This window comes from Pelecanus crispus, chromosome 1 (assembly GCF_030463565.1).
Source record: "Pelecanus crispus isolate bPelCri1 chromosome 1, bPelCri1.pri, whole genome shotgun sequence".
Taxonomy (NCBI): domain Eukaryota; kingdom Metazoa; phylum Chordata; class Aves; order Pelecaniformes; family Pelecanidae; genus Pelecanus; species Pelecanus crispus.
This window is the reverse complement of record NC_134643.1, coordinates 5068510-5092134: the sequence shown is the minus strand read 5'-3', so window position 1 is coordinate 5092134 and position 23625 is coordinate 5068510. Positions and strand designations below refer to the sequence as shown.

General features: G+C 44.7%; 1 protein-coding gene across 1 annotated transcript in view; it reads left to right on the top strand.

Annotated features, from left to right (window-relative positions):
• The first annotated feature begins 124 nt into the window (after positions 1-124).
• SFMBT2 (Scm like with four mbt domains 2) overlaps positions 125-23625 on the top strand; it is a 102857-nt gene continuing 79356 nt past the window's right edge. The window contains exons 1-3 of the mRNA XM_075720882.1: positions 125-230; positions 7309-7403; positions 10823-11063. Of these exons, the coding sequence (XP_075576997.1) occupies positions 125-230; positions 7309-7403; positions 10823-11063 (442 nt within the window). The remainder of the gene's footprint in view (positions 231-7308; positions 7404-10822; positions 11064-23625) is intronic.

Below are 23625 nucleotides of genomic sequence, written 5' to 3'. Positions count from 1 at the left end.
TGAGGGAATGGGTTGGTGTAGGGAGAACAAATCACTCATTGTTTATCTTTTTTCTTTTAGCTTGTTCTCTAGGCACTCCCTGCTGCAGGATGAATTAGGAAGGCAAGGCCTCTTCCTCTGAACCATGGAGACGAGGGCATCTTTCATCGCCACCATGCAAGAGACCCAGCATCTCTCCCCAGAGAAGGGTCAGAGCCCGGCTAATGGGAACAGGGAGCAGTTTGATTCAGGTGAGCTCTCCTTCAGCCCCAAGAGCTGTCTTCACTGTTACAGCCCTCCAGCTGATCACTGGTAAAGGTGGTGACAACCGTGTTGCCAGGGGAGCGTTGGGAATGGTTGTACAGCTTGAAGGCCTTTTTTGAGTAGTATGGATTGGACTGTGTCCCGTGGTTGGTGGGTTGGGAAATTTGACCTTTTCTTCTGGATCTCTTCTACAGTACATAACAGCTATTCAAAACTTAAACAAAACACAATGGAAAACCTTTCCCAGGACACCATAATTGTGTTCTTCCAGTTTCCCCACCCTTTTTTATTTTGTTGAAGTTTTGTGGTTAAAGAGAGGAAATGACCATTCAGAAATTACAGCATTTCTCCTTTGTTTTGACCTTCACCCTCATTTCCTTCACATTTTTTTTGAGTGCTTCAGGTGAGAGGGCTTCACAAACATTAGACCAGCCAGCAGAGAGCTGGTCACATGTTGTCCTTGTGTTCATGGGTGTGACTGGATGCTCTGTAATGCTGTGGGATGGGCACCTAAAGGTGAGGATTCACTGTGCTAAATTTGGGCATCATCATGGTAGATACAGAAAAATAAGTGCTATCTTCTGATGATTCCTGCTGGAATTAGGTGCTTTAACTTCCCATATCTAGCATTAAGAGGAAGAGACTGTATTTTATGGTGAAGTTGCACATTATGGCTAGACCCAATCTAGTTTCTGATGCCAAAATGGGAGACGTCTCTTTTATACCTTCTCTTCTCTTGGATCACCTCTGTTGTCTGTCACACCCTGGGCTGAGTCAATCAACTTGCTTACCCAGCAGAAAGGTAATGCAGGAAAAAAAAAGTGGCTAATTTTCTGCCAGCTTTGTGAGTTGAACTGGCTGGAGAAAGAGGGAGGGCCAGAGCACATTCCCACACTGGTGGGAATGGGATCTCTCCCAGTGGCACTGAACTGTTAATTTGGCTCAGCTATAACTTGTAACTTCATCCTCGCTCTGTGTTTGCATGGAAGAGCTCTGATGAACTTGTGGAGAAAAACACTGAGCTATCAGTCAGTTAATCTGTACAAAAGGGATTGTTTTTGCATTGTGGTACCTGTGTTGGTGCTCATATGCTTGAATGCTTTTCCAGAACTCGCTTGCATTTCTGTAAGAGCTGTTCTTGACAAAAGGATCCTGAGACGTAAATGGCAGATGAAAGTCTGTGCTTGCAGGTGGGCCTCCTAAAGGGCTGCCTAAAGTCTGCTTCCACAGAAATAGGTGTCCTCACCAGTGGTGAATCATTGGTTCAACACTACTCGAATGCAACAGTAGCAGTGTTGGGGTGACTGCTTAAAAACTCTGCATACTTTGCCTTCATTGTCTTTTGCATCTTTTCTCTCTGGTGGTGCTGTTTGTGCTTTATTGGTCAGTGCTGTGCTGAAGTCCTTTGCAAAGCTGTGTCTTTGGTCCGCTTTTTACTGTTTCTCCATCAGCGCCTCAGAAATTTGGCCACCCAGCCTTTAGTTTCTTCACTTCTTGTAGTGACTCGGTCATTTTCCTATTTCCTGGGACACCACCCATTGGGAAGCTGTGACTGGCCTTTGAATCTTTGCCACGTTCACTAATGCGTTGAGGGAAGAAGACTTACAGCAGTGTAAGACCATACCAGTTAAACTATGACCTGTGGTCCTTGAGGTGACTTTGTAAGCTTTTTAGGGTGAGGATAGGCTGTTTTGCACAGCCCCTTGTGCAATGCAGCCATCCTCTACAACTTTTGCCATGAAAATGATAAACTAGGGTGGCACATTTGGCCTGCAGGTTGCCATTGCCCACCTGGGCAGCTCTTAGAAAGGAACTGCAATATGCTTGTGCAATTTGCGTTGTGCTTGTGCAGTTGAGATGGAAATGCAGGTGGGCTTTCAAGAGGTCAGCAGAGGGATGTCCTCTAAAAAATGCAAACTGTCTGTGTTGCACTGAAAATGTGTTTGAGCTGTGGGGTAGTCCAGTTGGCCTTGCTGTGATGCCTATAGGTTCAACTGGGCTCTTAAGCTCTGCATGTTAGGTGGGACACAGAGAGGTGGAGACTTTCCTGTGCTCTGAGGTTGTTAGCCCAGCCAAAGTTTTGGGTTTTTTTCCATGGTATACACAGTGGTTCTGGTTGTTTCAGATGGCTTCACAGGGAAATTGGAAATGCTTATGGGAGAAAGGTGCAGCGTACTGGCTGCTTAAAACCCATGTTTGCCTCAAGGAAACCCCTGAACCAGAAATAGTTGCATGATAGGAACTTACCTGGGGGGAAGTGACACACATGGTTGCCCTCATCTAATGGATATCTCTAGGCATCCAGGAGGAGGCAAAGCATAAAGGAAAAGTGCACTGTCTCTGTGAAGGGGAGGATGTGTAAGTATGGAGGGGTTGTGATGAGAAACCTGAATTCATCCCACCTAAAGGAAACAGGACACTCTTATGTTACCTTAGGTAAGAACATAAATATTGCCCTGGATCCTCCTATAGATCTGAAAGAGAAAGAGCTTCGCTTCTGTAGTGTGACTCAAAGATGACTACCAAGGGCCCTCTAGAGTTAAACATCTGAATCTGGAGCTGAGGTGTCTTAAAACACCTTACAAAACCTAGTCATCTGATGCTGCCTGTACCACCAGTGAAGAGAAAGATACAGCTCCAAAAAGCAAGTCACCCCATTTTAACACGGGTGCTGGGTTGCCTTTGGGTTGAGTTGCCATCTGGAGCTGCCTGTTTCTCCCCACTGAGGATGAAGAAAGCTAACCGTGGCTGGAGCAGAGGGGAACATCTCAATCCCTGTTGCTCACGTGATGCAGACCCCTCTCTCGAGGTGGGATTCATGTCCTCTAATTCAGACATGTCCAGAGTGGACACCTGCAGCCTGATCTAGTCACCATTGGATCCATTTAGAATCATAGAATAGAATCATAGAATCGTTTAGGTTGGAAAAGACCTTTAAGATCATCCAGTCCAACCATTAACTTACACTACCAAGTCCACACTAAACCAATCAAGGGTAGACTAGACTAAATCATGTCCCAAAGTGCCACATCTACCAGTTTTTTGAACACTTCCAGGGATGGTGACTCCACTACCTCTCTGGGCAGCCTGTTCCAATGCTTGACTACCCTTTCCGTGAAGAAATTTTTCCTAATATCCAACCTAAACCTCCCTTGGCGCAGCTTGAGCCCATTTATGTCCATGGGAGAGAGGTGGGAGCCTCTAGGATGAGATTCAGTTGGCCAACCATAGACATTGGTTTTGGAATGAGAAGAAATGGCCGGTGGTGCCTAAATTTCTTTGGAAATACAGATCTTGGTGACTCTCCCAAGGCCATGCCAGAGGTCTGTGGTTGATCAGGTTCCACCCTCCCCCCGGCCTTGCTTGGTGTGTTAACTGCTAAAACATTTCAGTTCTCTGTTCACTCAAAAAGTCATGAATGTATCTATGTGCTGTAAATAAGATGGCTAAGCAATTTGCCACAAATATGTTCCCCTTCAGTGAAGCCTGGGAAAAATCTGTGTTTCTGGAGCCACAGGTTTTGGATCTTATATCCCCTTTATTTCCCATAGCCAAAAAATCCCAGGAGGCTGTTAACAGCTGGAACAGTTGCATTTTTATAGTGTCAATGCATGAACACTTTAAAGCCATTGAGAGGCTCACAGATAATGACTTGTTGATTTTATTTGCCATCCTGGACTTGTTTATACATCACCGTTTTGTAGGCTAGCCAGCCTTGACTCTTTCATTAAGAAAGAGCACTGGGCCTAAGTACCAATAATTGGAAAGGGAGCTGATATGTAAAATAGGCCTAATGCCAAATTCGTCATCTCACAGGGCACTCTCTGAAATGCTGGCACCTGGGGTTCTGCAGCTCTCCAGCAGAGCCAGGACTTTGTTCTTGGAGCGTGTTACTTGAGGAGTGATGAACAGATCGGCTTTGTGATAACCACTTCTCAAGTCGGCACAATCTTCATTGTTGTATATTAAGAGAGACTTTGCATTTCTCTATCTGCATTTTAATCGGGGGATCTCCAGGCAGTTGAGAGAGATCGGCAAGAGGTTTGCTCTTTTCCTCAGCAGTAGGGCTTTTCTGATGGATGAGGAGATTTGTGTACAGCCCCGTTACGTGCACGGATGGGGTTGGGTCCCTTGGGCTGGTCTCATCCCTGGGCCACTCTGTCTCTGCTCTGGATGCCCCACTGCCAGATTCCTAGAAGGGAACAAAGTCCATAAAAAAACATTTTGGAAACTTACAGTCCCTTCAAAATCCTTTGTGATAAAGCAAAATAAAACACTGATACCGTGATAAATGAATACTCTGACATTACTTTTACAGACCTTGTAAAAGTAATTTCCTGATAAAGTCTGCAGATAAAACACAGTAGAGGAGTCAGAATTGTGATGTGTCGGAGAGAAATGAATTGACAAGGAGGAAAGGCTGCAGCTCTCACACTGCCTCCCCCTGAGGTCTTAAAGCCTGTCTATTTGGGTTCAGAAAGGAGTGATCTGGGTGATATTTTATTAAAGAGGTGCTGTTGTGAGTTTTGCTGGACTGCAGGTGAATGAACCTGCTGGTGGGGCTGTGCAGACAGTGGGACCAGCGGGTCTCTCTGTGTTGACGTGTGGTAGAGTAGGTCATGGGTAGTAAGATTATGAAGTACAGGAGGACTTGATGCATCCGTAACTAGCATCTCTAATGCTAACATAATTAATGTCCTGTTGGCAAATTCTGGAGAAGATTTTGTCACCCTGGAGACAAACCAGCTGCCTGCAAGGGCTGGAGGTTATATACTGAACTGCCTAAAAATCCTTGCTGCTACTGCTCTGTGGAATGACTCCCTTCCATAGGGCTGAGGAAGGCTGGAGAAAAGGAGATACTTGTCTGGACTCGCCCAACAGGTTACAGCAAAAAGCAGTAATAAAAACTGAGAATATACAGAGAGCATCTGGAAATGTCTTGTCCATGTCAGATGTCCTGAGGTGAAGATGTCCTTGGGGGTTGTTGAGCAACCCTTCCCAACACCACAAGCGCAGCTGGGTGCAGAAGCGGGGAGCAGCCAAGCAGAGGGGATGCACTTTGAGCTTTTTGTCTTTTGCTTTTCATGTCAGATGTTGCTGACTTCTAGTGGGACGGGGATTGGTTGTGCTCAGGGTAGAAAGTTGCTTAAGCATCAGAGTAATTTTAAGCCTTATCTGCCTATCTACTTGTGGACTAATGTACTTTATTTTAGAGGCTCAGCCTTTGAATTCTTTGGACCTGGCTCTTTTCCACAGGGTTGCAGGCATTAAGGCCGAAAAATTTCCCTGATCATCTAAGTTGCCTGCCTGCATGATACAGATGAAGGAAATGCTTAGCAATTTTTGCACCAGACTTCTACCTTGTGGTTAAGCTGTGGCTTATCTTTCAGTCAAGAATGAGCAAACCCCTCATTTTGGGTCAAATATCTGAGTCAGCTTCTATGCCTGGAGGTTTTTGCAATCATTGCAAGAAACAAAACAAGGCCTGTCCCTTATTCTACATTGAATTTGTCTATTTTCAGGTTGTAATCATGGAGTTGGGTTATTTCTTGTCTTGCTGAGTTGAAAAGTCATCTGGTAGCCACTTTATCATGGGAGTAAATGTTGATTTACATCTTCATATTTAAGCAGGTTAATTGAGTTTAAGGCAAGGAGTCAGACCTTAGACTTGACGCAGAAGTGTGCAAAGTGTTTAACAGCGATGACAGCTCAGTGCTCCTCTTTGGACTCCCAGTCAGATCTCTACCATCCACCAGCTCTGTCTCAAAAACCCTGGTCTGATCCAGTTTTTTCCCCTCGCCTATCTATGTCTGGCTCTGTAGGCAGCAAATAAAACCTATGTCTTCCCCTTTTAATAATGAGAGATTCCCACTGCACAACATAATTTTCTGGTCCTGAAAACTGGAGACCTGTAGCAATAATTGCAATAAATTAACCCTGCCGTTTTCTTCATAAAACTGTCTGGGGAGGTTTCTTAATTCAGTTTGTCATGAGTCACTTTAATTACATCATGACCACGCTGATGAATGTTTGGGCAGGTAAGGGTCTCGCAGAGTTTGCCTGATAAATGCTTACTGCAAAGAGCTCATTGCTAGACTGTAAATATTTTTGCTCTGGGGATGGAACTGGGTTTGCGAGATTGCTTGGGAACAGAATGAAAACAATCAGATTTGGCTGATTTTCTGTAAGTGGAAGAAGATTTATTTTTAATTATTGCTTTGTGTGTTTCAGAGATGATTTGAGGCCTCAGCTCTGCTCTACTCAGTGTGGTTATAAAAAAAAAAAAAAAAGAGTAATAACGTCAAGTCCTTCACTGTGGGGAAGGATCGTGTGGGGCAATGGTGCAGATGGGGGAGGCATGATGCAGAGCCCCAGATCTGAAATGGGGCAAGGACAAGCGCAGGGAACAAGAAAGCAGTAGTGGTCAGGTGAGGGGTGCTGGGGGTTTTGGGGGAAAGCAGCTGTAGTCTTGGGGGAAAGGGAGGCATGGGGGCCTCGGCTGAGATTTCTGGGTGGAGGGGTGCTGAGGAAGGAGAGAAAGAGTGGCAGGAGTGAACCTGGGGCTCCTCAGCCCCAAGGGTTGGGGTGTTTGCTCTACACACTGCTCAGCCAATGGAAGCAACTTCTAGTATTATCACTAAGGCACTGCTGTGATTAACAGTGCTGGATGACCCGATTTTAGGGCATGAGCAAGGCCATTGCACCCTTGTGATAACAGACAGGCAGCCCCCTCTCTTGCAGCAAGAGAGTCATCAAATACAAAATAAAAGAGCACAAGTGCCTGTTGCAGCATGGCAGGTTCTGCCATGAAAGCAGAGTCATTTCAAAGTGTTGGCCGCTAAGGTCCCGAAGTCTGCCAGAAGTTTAGTAAGAGTTGGTCAAACTAGATAAGCACAGATCCTTAAAACAAGCTTTCTGTTTTCCCTTGTGTTGATGTTTATACTGGTTGCTATTCTCACCCTGAACTCTTTGACACAACTTTTGCCTTCTTTGGCTGTGTTTTTAGGCTGCTTTTCTTTCTGTGTGGTTTTTTTGTTTTCTTTTTTTTTTTTTGCTTCTGAACAGATGAGGGCTCCAGCATCGAGGACGCAGACTTCAACTGGGACGAGTTCCTGGAGGAAACAGGAGCCAGCGCTGCTCCCCACACCTCCTTCAAACATGTACGTGCTGGCGTTGCGTGCATTCCTTCTTCTGGTTTTCAGGGGTCCCTGGAGAACTCAAGTGGGGTCTGACTATTCTGGGGAGAAATCATCCCTCTGTGCATGCGGCAGCCTGTGTAGATACGGCCTGCTGGCTGGTGTTAGGTGGACTTGGGTGTGTTTGCATCATCTGCAATCACAGCTTGGAGCACTGCGTCTATGCCACTGCCTTATCCTCTGCCTTGGGTTCAAATTTTCCATTTTTGAGGGCTTACAGCGCTCTACTTTTGCTTATAATGCACTCATTTTTTTCTCTTAATCTGTTTTTCTTTCTCCTGATTTATTCCATGCTGTCCATCCCAGCCTATAGAGATTAATCTCACAAAAGTGCCTTATTTCTCCAAAGCTGTCCTCTTAATGCGTGGTTTATGGACTAGCAGGGTCACTCAGCACTAGAGCCCAGCATGGCCCATAGGAAACCATCTCTCAGCCTCCTGCCTGGAGATGCTATCTCAGGAGCATGAGAACCAAGTACTTGGGTAGGTGATGCTTTTCCTGGGTGAACATGGCTCATATAGACAGCCATGGTAGTTACAGCATGGTCTGTGGCTCTGGTCCATGTTAGTGCAAGTAGCATTTGAAGTCTATGATATCTTGACTGATGAAGAAGATCAGAGCATGCTTTGAAAAAAGGACTCCGTCTCCAAGCAGAGCCCATCACAGTCAAGGATATTGTGGTCTGGGACCAGCTTCTCCATCCACCACCAGTTGTTTAACCTCTTCTATTCAGCTCCACATGTGTGATGTCACATGAGGACATGGGACAGAAATTAAGCTGATGTACGAGTTCTTCATCACAGTCAAGGGCATGCATGTGTGACCACATTGATAGATTTTTCTGGGACATCTTTGTCATTCAACCACAAGACTGTGGCCCACATCAGGGATGCTGGGGCCTAGTGGGAAGGTGTCATGATGCCTTCATCAGAGTCAAGCCATGACAAACCATGGTGGTTCTCTGTCCTCAGCTCAAGTCCCCTGAGGATGGTGCTGCTCATCCTCCTACCTGACCCATCAGAACTGTAGCCTGTTCTGCTATGGTTGCTCATCAGTCGGCTCCTCTTCTCCCAGCTTCACGTGGCTGGTCTGCTTGCTCTGGAGGATGTGGATATCTTCAGCGTGAAGAGAGGGGTTTTAGCTGTGATGCTCTGGGCTGCTTTACACTCAGTCTGTTTGGTGGCAGAGATGTCCTGTGGGAACAGTGTGGTTGTACTGCAGTGAGAAAACTTCCTGAAGAACCTGTTGCTACTTCAAGAGAAGTCCCAGTTTGGATGACTGCATTCACGCCATTAAACCACCTTTGTCTCCAGGTGGTTTCTTGGCTTGTTTTGAAGGGGTAAGGAGGTGCAGTGATGAAAAGCCTCTCTTCCATCTACATCTGAAAAAAATAATACAATCCTCCACCCCCTATTTTACTTCCATTTTAACAACAGTAGAGTATTGCAGGATGAAGGACCATAATTCTCTATACCAGAGTTTTATTGCCCACGTTTTATTGTAGAGTTTATCCTTGGTCCAGCAGCTGTCTGGAGAGAGCATTTTGTTCCAGGGTTCTGCTCTGGGCCCCCAAATACCAGATCCGGGTGAAAGTTTTGTGCTTCATAAAGTGCTTAAGGATGTCTTTAGGTGTGTGGAGATGCCCACCTCATCCTGCTGATCCTGCTGGTTGCGGTCTCTCACAGCACCTCAATCCTGGGACTGTTGATGCAGGGCAAGTTAGTGCTCGGAACAGTCCTTAGCGACTTTGCTTCACAATCTGGAACTTTTTCCTCAAAAAAATTGGGTTGGCTAGGAACCTGAAAGCTGTCAGAAAAGATTATACTATCTGTCTGATTCCCCTCATTTTGTGATTTCCAGTCCCAAGTCCCTTGCCTCCAGAATACCACTTTGGTCTTTACTTATGGTGAGCACAAGGATTAAAAATAGAAATGAACATATATCCTGCATTATTATTGAGGACCCTTAGCATCAGAAGAACTAAGATCCTATCTTATGACTAAGTAAAGTAGTCAATGTCACAGACGTTTTTCAATCTTACATGATCTCCAGAGGTTCCTTCCAACCTCAGCTGTTCTGTGACTCTAGGCATTGATGCTGATGAAAGTGCCCACACAAGTGAAGGCACACGGAGTGTTGTAACCTGCAAATAATGAATGGCTTTGGCTGGGCAGCACTTGTGTCATAAGCTGGAGTGGGATAAGTGAGAGGTACTACTGACATCCCAGAGGAGCTTGGTGTTTCCTCTGCAACTTGACATCCCCAAATCTGAGAAGTCCTCAGCTGGCCAAGGAGACCATATTATATTTATCTTTGTGAGTAAAAGAGGCATTTTAATCTGTCATGTCAATAAGAAGTTAGTCAGAGACAGGCTTAAACCAGATGTTATAATCTCTCTGGTTTCAGTAGGAGATCAGGTACTAAGAAACCCGTAAGAACCTGTCCTTAAGCATCTGATAGGGAGTAACAGGCTACGTTTTGGATGGTTTTCTGAAGACAAAGCTGGCACCTGAACCAGTGAACCGGCATTCGCCTGTTCTTTATCAACAGCAGCTAGAGACATCCCACTGGCCCTTGGAAGACACGTTACGATGTGCCCACAGGAGGCCCTAGTGTTTAACAGCAGTCCCTGCAGTGTCCTAGAAGAGATGTGCTGGCATCTCCAATGTCCTAAGCCAAGTTACATGTGACCTGTCACTGGCAAGATAAATGGAAGTGACACCTCCATCAGATGGCAGGACAGTGACCCAAACCATTTGCTTCTTTCAGCAATGGGTCATACCTTCCTTACTAGGGTGCTGGGAGAGTGAATCAGTTGAGGCTTGAGCTGCTGGGATAGATTTAGTGGAAATGCTTTCATTGGTCTGCCTGGTACAGCATTCAGCCCTTGATGCTTGTCAAGCCTCAAGAGGTGCTTCCTCACCTTAGTCTTGTTGTATGACATTATTATTGCTGGGCTTAACTCATAGAGCTGCTTAGTACCTGGCTTTCTACCTTGCATGTGTCCTGTGATTTGCCCGATGGAGCTGTGCAGTGGGAAATGCAACCTCATTTGAGTTACACTGGCTTTCTCCCAGGTGTTAGTGAGATTTATGATGCGAAGATGGGTACCAGTAGTCTCTTAGATGGAGTGAACCTGAGGTTACCACTGCTGGAGGGCCTCTTTGGAGTATGTGGGGCCTTGCATGATGGGGTATATGCCAGTGAAGTAGGAACAGTCCTGCCCAGGCAGACTGTGAAGGAGGTGGTTGGATTAAGGAGCACAATCAACTTATGTCCTATCCCAGAGCTTCTCTTTAAGGGCAGCATTATCTTGCTTAGTGGGGGAGGGGGTCTTCCTGCAAAGAAGAAAAGGTAACACCATGCCTTTCTCATTTTGTAAGGTTGAAATCAGCCTTCAAAGCAGTTTCCAACCAGGAATGAAATTAGAAGTGGCCAACAAGAGCAATCCAGACACATATTGGGTGGCTACGATCATTACAACATGTGGACAGCTCTTACTGCTTCGTTACTGTGGCTATGGAGATGACCGCAGGGCAGATTTCTGGTGTGATGTGATGACAGCAGATCTTCACCCTGTTGGCTGGTGTACACAGAATAACAAGGTCCTGATGCCTCCAGATGGTGAGTTCTCTGTGTTTTGTTAAGGTCATGCTCTGCTATTGGGTGGTGGTTAATCTCCAGACTTCCAGTCGATCTGGAATGGGTGCTCCAGATCCTTGACTGGTGTTGGGTGGTGCAGTCAAGGTCAGGTCCCCACAGGTCAGTGGGTGGTTCAGTTTGCCAGTCGGCCTCTAGCAAAGGCGTTTTTGCCCTGGCTGGTAACAACAGAAGGCGCTTCTGTAGGAAACTGTTTTAAAAAGGAAACTTAGTGCTAAATTGTAAAGCTGTGATTTTCAGTTGGGGGACAAAATTGTCCTGTTCTTGTAAGGAAGGATGAAATTCAGAGTGAGCATAAACTAAAATAAGCAAGATCAGTTTGGGTGTAACCAAAACCACAAGTTGGCTGTTCAAAACCTTCCATTGCCAGATTCTTACAGGTTTTAATGCCAATGGCAGAAACACACAATTAAAGGTAGCAAAATTTGGTCATCATAGGTTAGAACACGTCCCAGTTATCAGCTGTAAGGTGCACAAAAGCTGAGTGCAAGAGCTCTGGATTACGGAATGGCCCGTGTGGAACAGTTTGTTAATAATACAATTTGATCCCTAGTGTGTAAGAAAAAATAGTGGGTTTTTGGCTCTGTACAGCAATGGAACAGCTGTGTATCCTTACCACTATGTAGCTCCAAGCAGAGGCATACTTTTCACTGTTGCTCAGACATATTCCCACCATATATCCCATTTATTCTGAATCAAGGGAAGAAAAGATGAATATTTAGCCTCCAGCTTGTGCATGAATTTAAGAAAATTCTAATTTAAGGATTCTGCTGCTGAAGTTACTCTTTTACCTTCTGTTGCATGTGACCATTGAAAAAAGTATACGTGACATTTGTCTGCCATGTGTGATTTTCCTGGTGTAGGTGTTGCCTGACCTCCCACTGAAGTGAGCTGTAGACATGGTCTTTGAATCAGAGCTGACATTCTTGCCTTGTGTATGCTGAACTCTGAGCTAAAAACTTATCTTTTTGTTCCGGTCTGTGTCTTTTGAATAAACAGAAGATTGATTGCCTAAAAGAAAAAGAATTCTTGAAGACAAATATGGTTGAGAAATCTGTTGGCTTAGCACTAGGAAATCAAGCTGATGTGAGAAGGGTTAGGTATTTTATTTTATTGGTCTCTTAAACTACCTTTTATTATGTGGATTATAATCAATGTTACCAGGAAGGTGTACAGTGCTGTAAACTAAATCTCAAAATGCCAGGGTCAAGGGGTAAGAGATCTTATCGACTGTCTTAATAGAAAATAACGATTGTTTTATAACCGGAGGCAACTGCTTTTCATGGAAATGTTGGAATCTGCTCTTTGGGTTGTGGCTACTTCATGTGAATTGTCTTGCTTGAATGACTGCAAATGTGCAGTGCGTCATACCTCCTTTCTCCTCTGGCTGGGTGATGAACTGTATGCCAGGGTCTTAAATTTGGACAACTGCCCTGTTTTGGTTTGCTTTTTTTCCACTCCCATTCTCAGTGGATAAACTCTATTGAATATGTCTTAGTATAGTTTTCAGAAAGAATAAACTAAATGCCTAAGTTGTAATTTCAAAAGAGATTTAAGCATTTAAGAGCTTGAGTCGTATTTTGGAATGAGGCATGTAAAATGCCCAGGAGGATTTGAGCCTTCAGGACCTCTCCCACTTGGAAAAGAGAAAGGTCCTAAATGTGCTCATAAATCACAGAGCTCCTCTGGGTGTTTGCCCACGGGGTCCAGCCTGTGGTCAGAGGTGGCTTTGAAAGATCGTAGCTCCCCTTGGGACACCGCAAGGAGGAGGCTGGATTTTCAAGGGTGCCCCTCATCTGCTGTAGGGAGAACTAAGCTCTGACCAGCTTTTAAAGGTGGCTTGTGAGTACTAGGCTTACTGTATGCAGATATCTGGAGTTTGCCCTGTGCTTAGTTGCTTGGCTGATCAGCGAATGTATCTTAACAAGCCAAACTTCATTGGAGTGCTGAGAGTTTTGCCTGGTGAACCCTGCAGGATCAGACTTTGTGTTGGTTGTAGACAAGGTGATGCCCTCTATGAACTCTGTGGAGGTTTTTTACCTTTTTAGCATTGCACGCTGCTTTGTTGTCAAATCTTTGGAAGAAACGAAAGCCAGCTTCAAATCGCACGGACCTGTCTTCTAAGGGCCTGATTCTGCGCGTCTTGATTACAGTGAGGATATCTGTTGGCAAGACCATGCAGACAGCATGGCCAGGGCCAGTTATCTGTCATTAGGGTTTGATTTTAATCGGCAGCTGAAGGCTTTGGTTAAAAAGCAGATCTGCCAAGAAGGACTTATTTAACAGGCAAAATACCAGCACTGGGACAATGCTCTGTTTCTGCTTATGAACCAGATCGGACTGATCGCGCTCATCTTATAAATGCGATGCCAGACAAGAATGATACAGAGTGATAGGATGAAGAATTTCATTAGATGGGAGAGAGATGCAAAAAAACGGGCCGGTTCAGTTTAGCAAATCAATAGAGCTTGATTTAATGTTCAGCACACACAGAGCTTTTAAGGGGCAGCTGCCAAATAATTATTGGTTTTGATCCCAATAGAAGGAAGTCATTTAATTTACAGACTGTTACATGATTATTTATTGGGTGACGTTAGTATTGCATCATGTGGCCTGCAAGTATAATGTCAAGTCATGTTATGTCCTCCCTTGACATTACAGTGCAAGGCACTGGAATAGGACTGAGGGCCAAATACTTGAGTTTGCAATAAAATGTATCGGCTTATGAAAGGACGTCGTGAGTGCGTATGTGCCTGTGAGCTTCACCTCCGCCCCCTCCTTCTCTGCAGGAAATCAAAGGAGTAAAATTGTAGTTACTTCAAGCTTTGCCATTAATTATATTTTTCTCATTACAAATCGGTGTGTAATTTGAATTGCAAACTCAACTATCCTGGCAGAATAGATCTGTTTACCATTCAAAGCAAAATGAAAATTATTTAAATTAGTTAATATAGAACTCATTTGAATGAATTGGATGTTTATTCATGAACTAGCTGAGGCAAGTGTGAAGCTGTCCTTATGGTCTGTAGCTTTGGCACTGATCAGCTCTAAAGTCACGTCCTGGGACAGAGATTTCTTTTTTATTGCATATTAACTGTGGTGTAGAGCAGTGGGTAGCTACTGCCTGATGTAGCTGAGTGTGAAATTTTCATCCTTTCTGACAAAGCCGCTCAGCAATTGTAATTCAGATGAGGAAGGACAACCTGCTTCAAAGTTCATTGACAGTGGCAGGGCTGTGGTGGTAGGGTGGGATTTGTTTTCTGCCCCATAGGGGTGGGGTGTCATAGACTTCCCATCAGTTAGTTAAAATTTCCCCTTTATATTAGAAGGCATGGAAGCAGGGACAGCCTTCATCCCCTCCTGCGTCTTACCCAAGCACTATCCTCCTCCTCAGCAGAGCGCTGTTGCAGTTGTTTTTCAACATCCTCCATCCCTTGGGATGTTTTACCCATTGAGCATTAAAAATTAAAGTCTAACTAAACTTTCGCTTACTAGCAATTCCTTTAACTGTGAAAGGGAAAGAGGTCCCTTGCCTCCTTTAGCCTGTTATTTCCGTGTGCTGTTTTCCTTTGTTGATGACAGTTGGGTTCATGAACACGTTTACCGTCGGGTAGAAGAGCAGCGTGGAGAACCTGACAAGCATAGTAGCTAAATTATGCATTGTGAACCACGCAGAGAGCAGGAACGTCTTTTGATTGACACTTGGGTGTTTTTGTACAGATTGCAGATTTACAGCTGAGCCAACAGAGCCGAATCTCTCCTGGCACTATCTTAATGCATTCTGGGATGCGCTAAAGACACTGGACGACAAGATTATTGTGTACACTTGTAATTGCCGCGGTGGTTCTGCTTTAATGTTATTGACAGATGGAAATTCAAATAGGGCATTTCTGTGTGCGGATCCGCGCAGTGAGCTTGAGTCTGCTTGCCGTGTAAACCAGAAGACGGAGGAGACTGGAGATGTAGAGAAATACAGTGGGGAGAGAATCAGGTCTATATTTTGATTTTAGAATGAACTGGTACAGATGGGAAAACCTCTGAACACCATCTATACCTGGGTTTGGTGATCAGGATGATCAATCGTACTGCGATTATGCATAGGAAAGCAGCCTTTACTTCTCTGTTACACCAGTGTAAGGAAGATTAAAGCTAAAAAGCCTGATCCTGGGGTGAAGTGGGTCCCTCTTGAATGGTGCTGAGTTTCATCAAGTGAAATATGCCATTAAGAGTGGTGGACATAAGGCATTTTGCCTGCTGAGACTTTCTGTGAAGGTGAACATCATTTGGTCACTATTTGAAATAGGTTTTTGTGTTTCACTCAGGTCAGGTTAATTTTTATCCTAGATCCAGGCCGAAGGAGGGGAATTTCACTCAGATTCAAAGTGCTGGATCTGATTCTGGGCAGGGTATGGGTGAAAAAGGAGATAAAACTTGTGCCACAGCAAATGGGGTTGTCTTCAAATGACAGTGTTTTTTGTTTTTTTACCATTATCTGAGAGAGATGAATGACAGAGGCAAATCCTGCTGTTTGAGATGACTGGTGTAAGGGAGAAGCGGATCTGGTTGGCCATGTCAAAACTTACGGCATGAGGGCTCACCAGATTCTGCATAGTCAGAAGGTGGTTGGCTGTGCTGCACAGCTGATTTGTGTGCAAGATGTCAGGCAGATGAATAGGTAGATGAGAGAAGTAAGTTAACTTTGAGCAAGTTTTTCCATTTTTTAGTGCTCAGGTGAAATCTTCGATTGATGTAGTGGTTAGAACAGGTGCTAGGGCTGGACTACAACAGAAAGTAGTGGGATTGAGAGAACATGGGGCGCAGGGGATGGGAACAGGAGCAGTAAGGGGAGATGGTGAGGCAGGAGCAAGGAGAACAAGTCTTGAGCAGCCACTTTCTGCTCGGGGTGTGGATTCGGTGTCCTTCAAGACTCTCTAGGTGCACAGGAGGCTTTTTTGAGGGGCAGGGATGGGGGTGGTGGTGGAGATGTGGCCCATATGCTTGCCTTGCAGCATCATTCTTGGAGGTCACTTGTGTCTGCAAGGCTTGTCCATGGGTTCTTCAGAGAGTGACATGGAGATAATGTTTCGGAAAACAGATGAAGGCATCCAGAGCTGCTCTCTCAGAAAATGTGATCACGGATGTGTTTTTTTCTAATCAAAGCCAACTTTCCTCTGATAATCTCATCCCAGAGGAAATATAACTTAAACTATGCCTGCAGGTCCATGATAATAGTACAGGTAGAGGGATCAGATGGGCAGGGTGGACTTCTCCTTTCATCTTTGTGAGGAGTTGGCTCGCCTCCACTGACTTATCTGAGATGAGGTTGCTTTTCTACTGGTATAATTGAGAGCAGATCTGGCCCCAGTTTAGCTCTTTCACTGAAAGCTCACCTGAAATATTACTTCCTAAGAGCTTGAGGCTGGAGAAAATCAGTAGGCATTCACTGAGCTTATGCTGTTTTACATCAGCTAAGAACTGGGCCCTCGAGCCAAGTAAAATGAAACTCGGAAATCTTCTTTGGCAGGTTGTACTGTCAGAGACTGTGGATTTTTCTGAAGTAGTATATAGATTTTTTTACTTTATATCCTCTTTGCCCAATTGTTATCCTCTTATTCTGTCAAAACCAAGTTTAGACTAACCTAATGTAAATAGATTGCAGGATTTCTTTATTTTAAATACTGCAAATGACTCCTAGTACAGTGTTTTATGTGTGCTTTTCAAGTCGACTTTTGCAGACTATTAATTATGCAAGGGTGACGTTAGCATAAATAACTAGTCAGCAAATAAATGTCAATTAAATATTCTATTAGCATAGTAGGCAGCTTTATGCATTGGCATAGAACATTTAGCAGATTATACTTAACGAGCATATAAAAAATAGCATTTTTTTCCTTTACTTTCCTAATGATGGTAGAGGGGAGGAGAGGAAGGGAGGTAAAAATAATGCCAGCTTTGGATGAAGAGCTGGGGGTGTTTGGGATGAAATTACCCTAGTGGGAGCCATGCCAGTTGACTCCCTTGCCTCTTGGGAGCTTGCAGCAGCTGGAAATCACTGGAGCATACCGTGGCTTGGCATCTCCCCGCCAGCCCCACGTAGCCTCTTGCAGACTCGGTTCTGAAAAGAACATATTTTCATTACAGCACCCACAATAGTTTTTCCTTCCCTTCCTTGACACGACTCGGATCGCTCAGTCTGGGACGTGAAAATTCAAGAGTTAGTCCATTGCTTGTGTGGCATCAGGATAATGTTGTCTTGATAGGGAAAATGGTCTTTTCACTGTTGTGTTAAACTGCGAATCTTTTGCATATGCTGCTGGCTTTAGTTACTTTCAGAAGACTTAATATTGCCAAGTGAAGCTCTTTTGGGGTAAACTGAGTGTAACAGGCCCCTAAGTGTCTTTTGGGAATGTAAGTAATTGTTGAGCTACTATGCAAATGTGGCACAGCCTGGCCAGTGGGACAGGCTTTGCAAAAAGTTTGAGTTGCAGACTTTGTGAAATGCAGAGTGTCTGAGCATCTCCAGGTCTGCTGGGCTTGAAGTCAACCTTTTCCGTTTTGATTTTCCTTTTAATATAGTTTTTCAGGTCTAGAGGCATAGTTGCAGAGAACCTTGCAGGGATGAGATGCTGGCAGGTTTGTAAGGTGGACTCAGGAGTAAATGATTTATCCCGGTGTTTCTGTTGGGAAACTCGGACAAAAACATTGTGTGAGTGGGAAACGCGAGGTGTGTGCTGCTGCGGCTTTAGCTGGGACTGCTGTGGGTGATGGAGGCTATCGAGGGGAAAGATCAGTGTTTGGTTAAACATAGATCCTTCTGTTTCAAGATTTTCGGGAGGGCGGTGGGCGTGGTCCTTAGGGAACATACCTACCAGGAGGCTCCCCGCCTTGGCTCTGCGATGGTTTAGGTACATGGCCATGGGGTACGGTCAGGCTCTCTGCTAAGGGGAAGGTTTCCCCTGGGGTGAAGCCTCATCAGCTGGGGTCACTCTTTGTGCTTCTCTATTGAGTGTTTGGTGGAACTGGCTTTGAAAAGGTTTTTTTCCCCTTCACAAAAACCATAAATGTGAAGCCTCTGCTTTGTTCTCATCAATATTTTCCTTTGGAAAAAAGTCATTGTTTTTCCCCTCAAAAACTCCAGGATAGTTGTTTCTGGAATTAATACCCAAAACGTTGTCTCAAGTTGCAGCGGTGCCTTATGGGATTCATATGTGGGTGCTGGTCCCTCCTTGCCTTATGGGATTCATATGTGGGTGCTGGTCCCTTCCTTCCCCTTTTGCCTGGGTTAGACTTTCTCTCATGAGGGTCTGATCTCTCCTTGTGGAGTCATCCTGAGATGTCTTCTCCTTGATGCCCCACGAGGTGCTCTTGTACTGGGGAACCCAGCCCTTGCAGAGGATCAGGCATTTGAAAAACCAGTGCCATGCAAGGTGGTTTGGGTTTCCAGTAAAAAAAAAAAAAAAAAAAAAAGCCCAAAGCTTGCACTTGAAGGAGGCTCTGTTTATTAAAAGCAAGAAACACTTCAATCAAAACCTAATTTTCCAGTAAGAAGCCATTTCAGCAGAAACATACCCATCAAGCTTAGTTTCCAGGGACAATACCATCTGCTTATGCTGTATTTATATTTATTTATTCTCACAAACAAGTGGAGTAAGGAAAACAGGACCAGGCCTGACCAGACAGCTTGTGGTCCAAGGAGGCAGGGATGCGTGCAGTGACTGCGGCCACCAAAATTGCATGGGACCCTGCAGTATACCTGAAGTGCCTGCTCAGCACCTGTTTTGGGGTGCTTTTTTATTGCTCAGGATGATTTGGGGAAATTAGATTTGGCCCGCACCCAGATTGGGTATCAGTGCAACTTCTCAGAGAGGTGACAGTTTTACAGATGCAGTTGTCCCTGCACAGTCCCAGTGCAAATCCTGGATTTTTGCACACTTAAGGGTGGAAAGTACTTCCATTTATAAGCATGACCTGTCCTCATTCCTGTACTGGACTGAGCTATATAGTCAGTAAAACTATAGTAAAACAATACTACATACTTTTACAGCTAACAGTGAGGATAATGCAGCACTGTGTACGCTGGTGTGTCATTAACCCAGCTTGGAGCATGGGTTTAATCTGTAGATTGGCTGACAGCCAAGGAAGGGTTCAAGAAGGGGTTTTGCCGATGGAGTGAGGTTTGATAACAAATGACTTGGACGTGCCGATACTGAAATGAATGCACTTCCTGACTACTTTTCATTGCTTGGGTGGACTGTCTGTACTGACTCTCTTATTTCCATGTATTGCTACCGGTGCATGGTGCCTTCCTCCGTAAATGAATGATGTTGCCATTCCCATGGCCGGAACGCAGCAGTATGGTTTGCAGCACTGTAATGGTCCCTTTTGGGTGGTACATGGAAGGCTGAACTATTTTAACTCCCAACTATCCTGTTACGATTAAAGAAGCAGCACCTTGTGTACAAGCAACAGTGGAGCTGAGGATCAGGCTTATTGCAATGAAAACTGAAAGCCTAATCCTTTTATAAACAGTCAGGAGGGGGATGGAGGTGGGGGAAAGGCAAGCAGTGATTTTCGTGGACTTTGACAAGTTATAAATATATCCTGAGTGAAACCAATAGTGTGTAGCTTTATGAAAGATTTAATGAATAAATATTTCATGCCCACATGGTGCTTCTTCAGTAACGCGTGCTGTTGGTAAAAAGTAATAAACAAAGAACCTCCTTCAGGGTTTGTTTGGGCTTTTAAATTAAACTAATTTAATCAACTTTTTCAGTCAAGCTTGATATTAGCTCATTTCTGTACACAGCACTGTACTCGGATCTGTTTGTTTTCTCCTGATACCTGTTCTCCTGTTTGGAAGATGCTTGAATATCAAAGAGCGATTCGTTTCATCCTGCCCCTGTGGTGCACATCTGGGTTTTCAAGGCAGAGAGTGCAGTCTGACTTCTCCTTATCCTACAGCTTGAGGAGCCAGCCATCCTCTGCCATCATAGCTGGAGGTGTTACGGGAGCCCAGCTGAGGTTTTCATTATTGAGCAGGGTGATCACTTGAGCACGTTGGTCATTTCTGAATGTAAGCAAGCAGGCATCTTTTGAGTTTTGGAAGCCTTCAGCACCCAGTTTGCTGCTGCTTGAAGGACCAGAACTAGCCGAAAGTGCTCTGGAGCTGGCCCCACATGGACAGTGAGGCTTGCACACTTCTGCGATGGATTGCTGCACAATTTATGCAGGGAGATTGAAATGCTCCTTCAGCTCGGGCTGTTGGCAAAGCTGGGCTCGGGTGCGCTGGTATCATTGCCTTATGGTTCACTGTCACAACAAATGGCCAGGAGGAGATCAGGATATATATTATCTCTGTGCTCCATGTCTTTGCAATAATACTTAAAAAAAAAAATCCTGAGACACCTGATTTTTCCTTGGGAACAGCAGGACTGTAGCTGACTGATTCTTTCACAGCTACACCACAAAAATGAAGAGCAAATAACACACAATAGGGAAGTGAAAGCAAGGGTGATCAGAGGGGGTAGAGCTAACTTTGGGAAGGCATCTGTGGGCAGGGCTGCTCAATGAGCTGAGGATCCACTCAAACTTGGACACTGATACACCTTTGCATGGGTTGGTGGGGTTGGACATAGGTGTATGGAATCATAGAATCATAGAATTGTTTAGGTTGGAAAAGACCTTTAAGATCATCCAGTCCAACCATTAACCTAACATTACCAAGTCCACCACTAAACCAATTAAGGGGAGAGTAGCAATTTCATGTTTCCTGGCTTCATGGTTGGATTATTTTTAATGAAAGTAGAAACTAGGAATCATTAAGGTTGGAAAGGATCTCTAAGATCATCAGTCCAACCATCAACCCAACACCACCATGCCCACTAAACCATGTCCCAAAGTGCCACGTCTGCCCATTTTTTGAACACTTCCAGGGATGGTGACTCCACCACCTCTCTGGGCAGCCTGTTCCAATGCTTGACTACCCTTTCCATGAAGAAATTTTTCCTCATATCCAATCTAAATCTCCCCTGGCACAGCTTGAGCCCATTTCCTCTTGTCCTATCGCTAGCTACTTGGGAATGGGGCATTTCTCAGCTGTTTTTCAGCCATGAAAAGGAGTAAAAGTGATTCCCCCCCCCCCCCCCCCCCCTTTCTCTTGTTCCCCACAACCACTGACCTGGAATGACTTGTTTTTGTACTGGTCAGCTTTGGGAACTGAAATTTATCCCTCTTGGCTGCATGGAATACATCTCCATGAGGTTTGTGCCACACTATGGGCAGTGACATGAAAGATGCATTGTGTTAGAAACTGAGGAAGTTTTGCTTGTCCAAACCCATGTAGAGCTATATTTCATTTATTTTTGTAGTGTTAATAGGCAATGCGTGAGATTGTGTCTGTACAGATCAAAGCCCATGCCCTTTGCACAGCAAAAGGGTTCAACTTTGGCAAAGACCGATGGAACAAAACTCCTTGCAGTAGTGCTGAGCTGCAATAGTTGACTGATCCAGCGATCCAGCGCGAAGTGTTGGCAGAACCAATTTCTGCTGCGGCTCCCAAACTCCTGTGAGGAGAGCACATTTTGATGGGACTCGAGCTCCATTCAGGGTGCTCGAAGGGGCAATCTTTTTAGGAAGGCCTGTTGTGACAGGACAAGGAATAATGGATTTAAACTAAAGAAGAATAGATTTAGACTAGACATAAGGAAGAATTTTTTTACACTGAGGGTGGTGAAGCACTGGAACAGGTTGCCCAGAGAGGTGGTGGATGCCCCATCCCTGGCAACACTCAAGGTCAGGTTGGACGGGGCTCTGAGCACCCTGATCTGGTTAAAGCTGTCCCTGCTCACTGCAGGGGGTTGGGCTAGATGACCTCTAAAGGTCCCTTCCAACCGAAACCATTCTATGATTCTAAGATGAGCAGTTGAGACCCATGGCTTTGCCTTCTGCTGCTCACAATTCTGGTCACAGTCCACAGGCTAGCACTGCAGCCACTGCTGTGACTAAACCATTGGTTTTGGAGCTGACATTTAGTACAAGTTGTGCTGGAGGAGCAAAGATACAGGAGGAAAGGAGTAATTGCAGCACGAGGCAGAGACTGTGAATGAGAAGCTGTATTTCCAAGGAAATATTGCAGGAAAAGGCTGTGAGCAGACATCAGGCTTTTCTGTGAGTAGAGATTTCCTGAGATTTCCTTGTTCTTTAGCAGCAGGTGAAATGGGGTGGATTTTTGGAAGGTACATTTAAAACCATTTCAGGTAAAATCTCCCTTTGATTGTTGCAAAAAACCCCTTCCATCCATTGCACAAACCAGCAAAATCCTTCTCTGAAGGCATTTAAGTGCCAAGGGATGGAAGGATGTAAATTATTTTACAGTTACAGACCTGATGAGGCTCCTAATAAAAATTTGGTTGAGAAGACAGTTTTAGGAAGTACTGGCTCTGGGGCTCTGTGTTGAGCCACCATTTGACATCATCCAACTATTTGGTGCAAACCATGTGAATACAGAACAAAATGTGTAACAGTTGTGATCTGTGACTTGGTGGGTTGTCATTGATGAGCAATGTCCTTATTCAAGCAAAGACCCATAAGCTGTATGCCTCAGTCATAACTCTGGAGATCTCCACACCTTGAATATCCAGCAGTGCCTGTTTTGAGTTGTTCTTCCACACTCGCATACCTCCTGGAGCATGTGCTCTGAAGCTGTGGAGCTTCAGAAACTATAGGAGAATGGGAAGATTGACCCTGAAAGCATAAAACTGGATGCAAATCACTCTTTTTTTGACATGGTCAACTTAACTGATGTCCAGCTGGGTGTGTTTTTTATAAAATGTTCTTTAATAATTGAGAGATTATTATACTAAGAACGGCTGTTCTTAGCAATTGCACATAATTTCCCTTCCCCGGTCTCCTGTAATTTCCCCCAGAGGAGTTTTGGAATGGAAATGCCATCTCAACTGTAAGACTAGGCATAGGTACTTAAAGTGGTGATATAAGAAGTAAAACATGGACAGACTTAAATAATCACCATTGGAGACATCCGTGGAGACTTAAAAAAACCCCTACCATTCATATTCTAAGTTAGGCACAGTTTTGGGTCTTTATGTCAGAGAAGGAGGTGGCTTTCTGTGCATTGCTGTAGGAGCTGTAAACAGCACAAGGGACTTGATCCAGAGCATGCCAAAGTTGATGTAGACCTTTCTTCAGTGGACCTTTTTTGATCAGGCTGAAGATTAAATTATGTCTGTTAAAGCTGAACAGACATGAGAAGATTTTATGTGCTCTTTCAGGCCAAGGACAAGCCAACATGTCTAGTGTCATGTCTTCAGCAGAGCGTCCCTTCAGATGCACCTAGGGGGACCTCAGATTTTGCTCGTGAGGAGTGTGCATATAGTGAGCTCAGGAAGCTGCTAGTGGCAGATGCAAGTGCCAGCATGATCCCGAGCCAGCTGTGACTTGCACTTGATTTTTCCCTCATTATGCATGATAATGTGGGCTCCCAGTCACCATGGAAGGGCTTGCTTCCTGA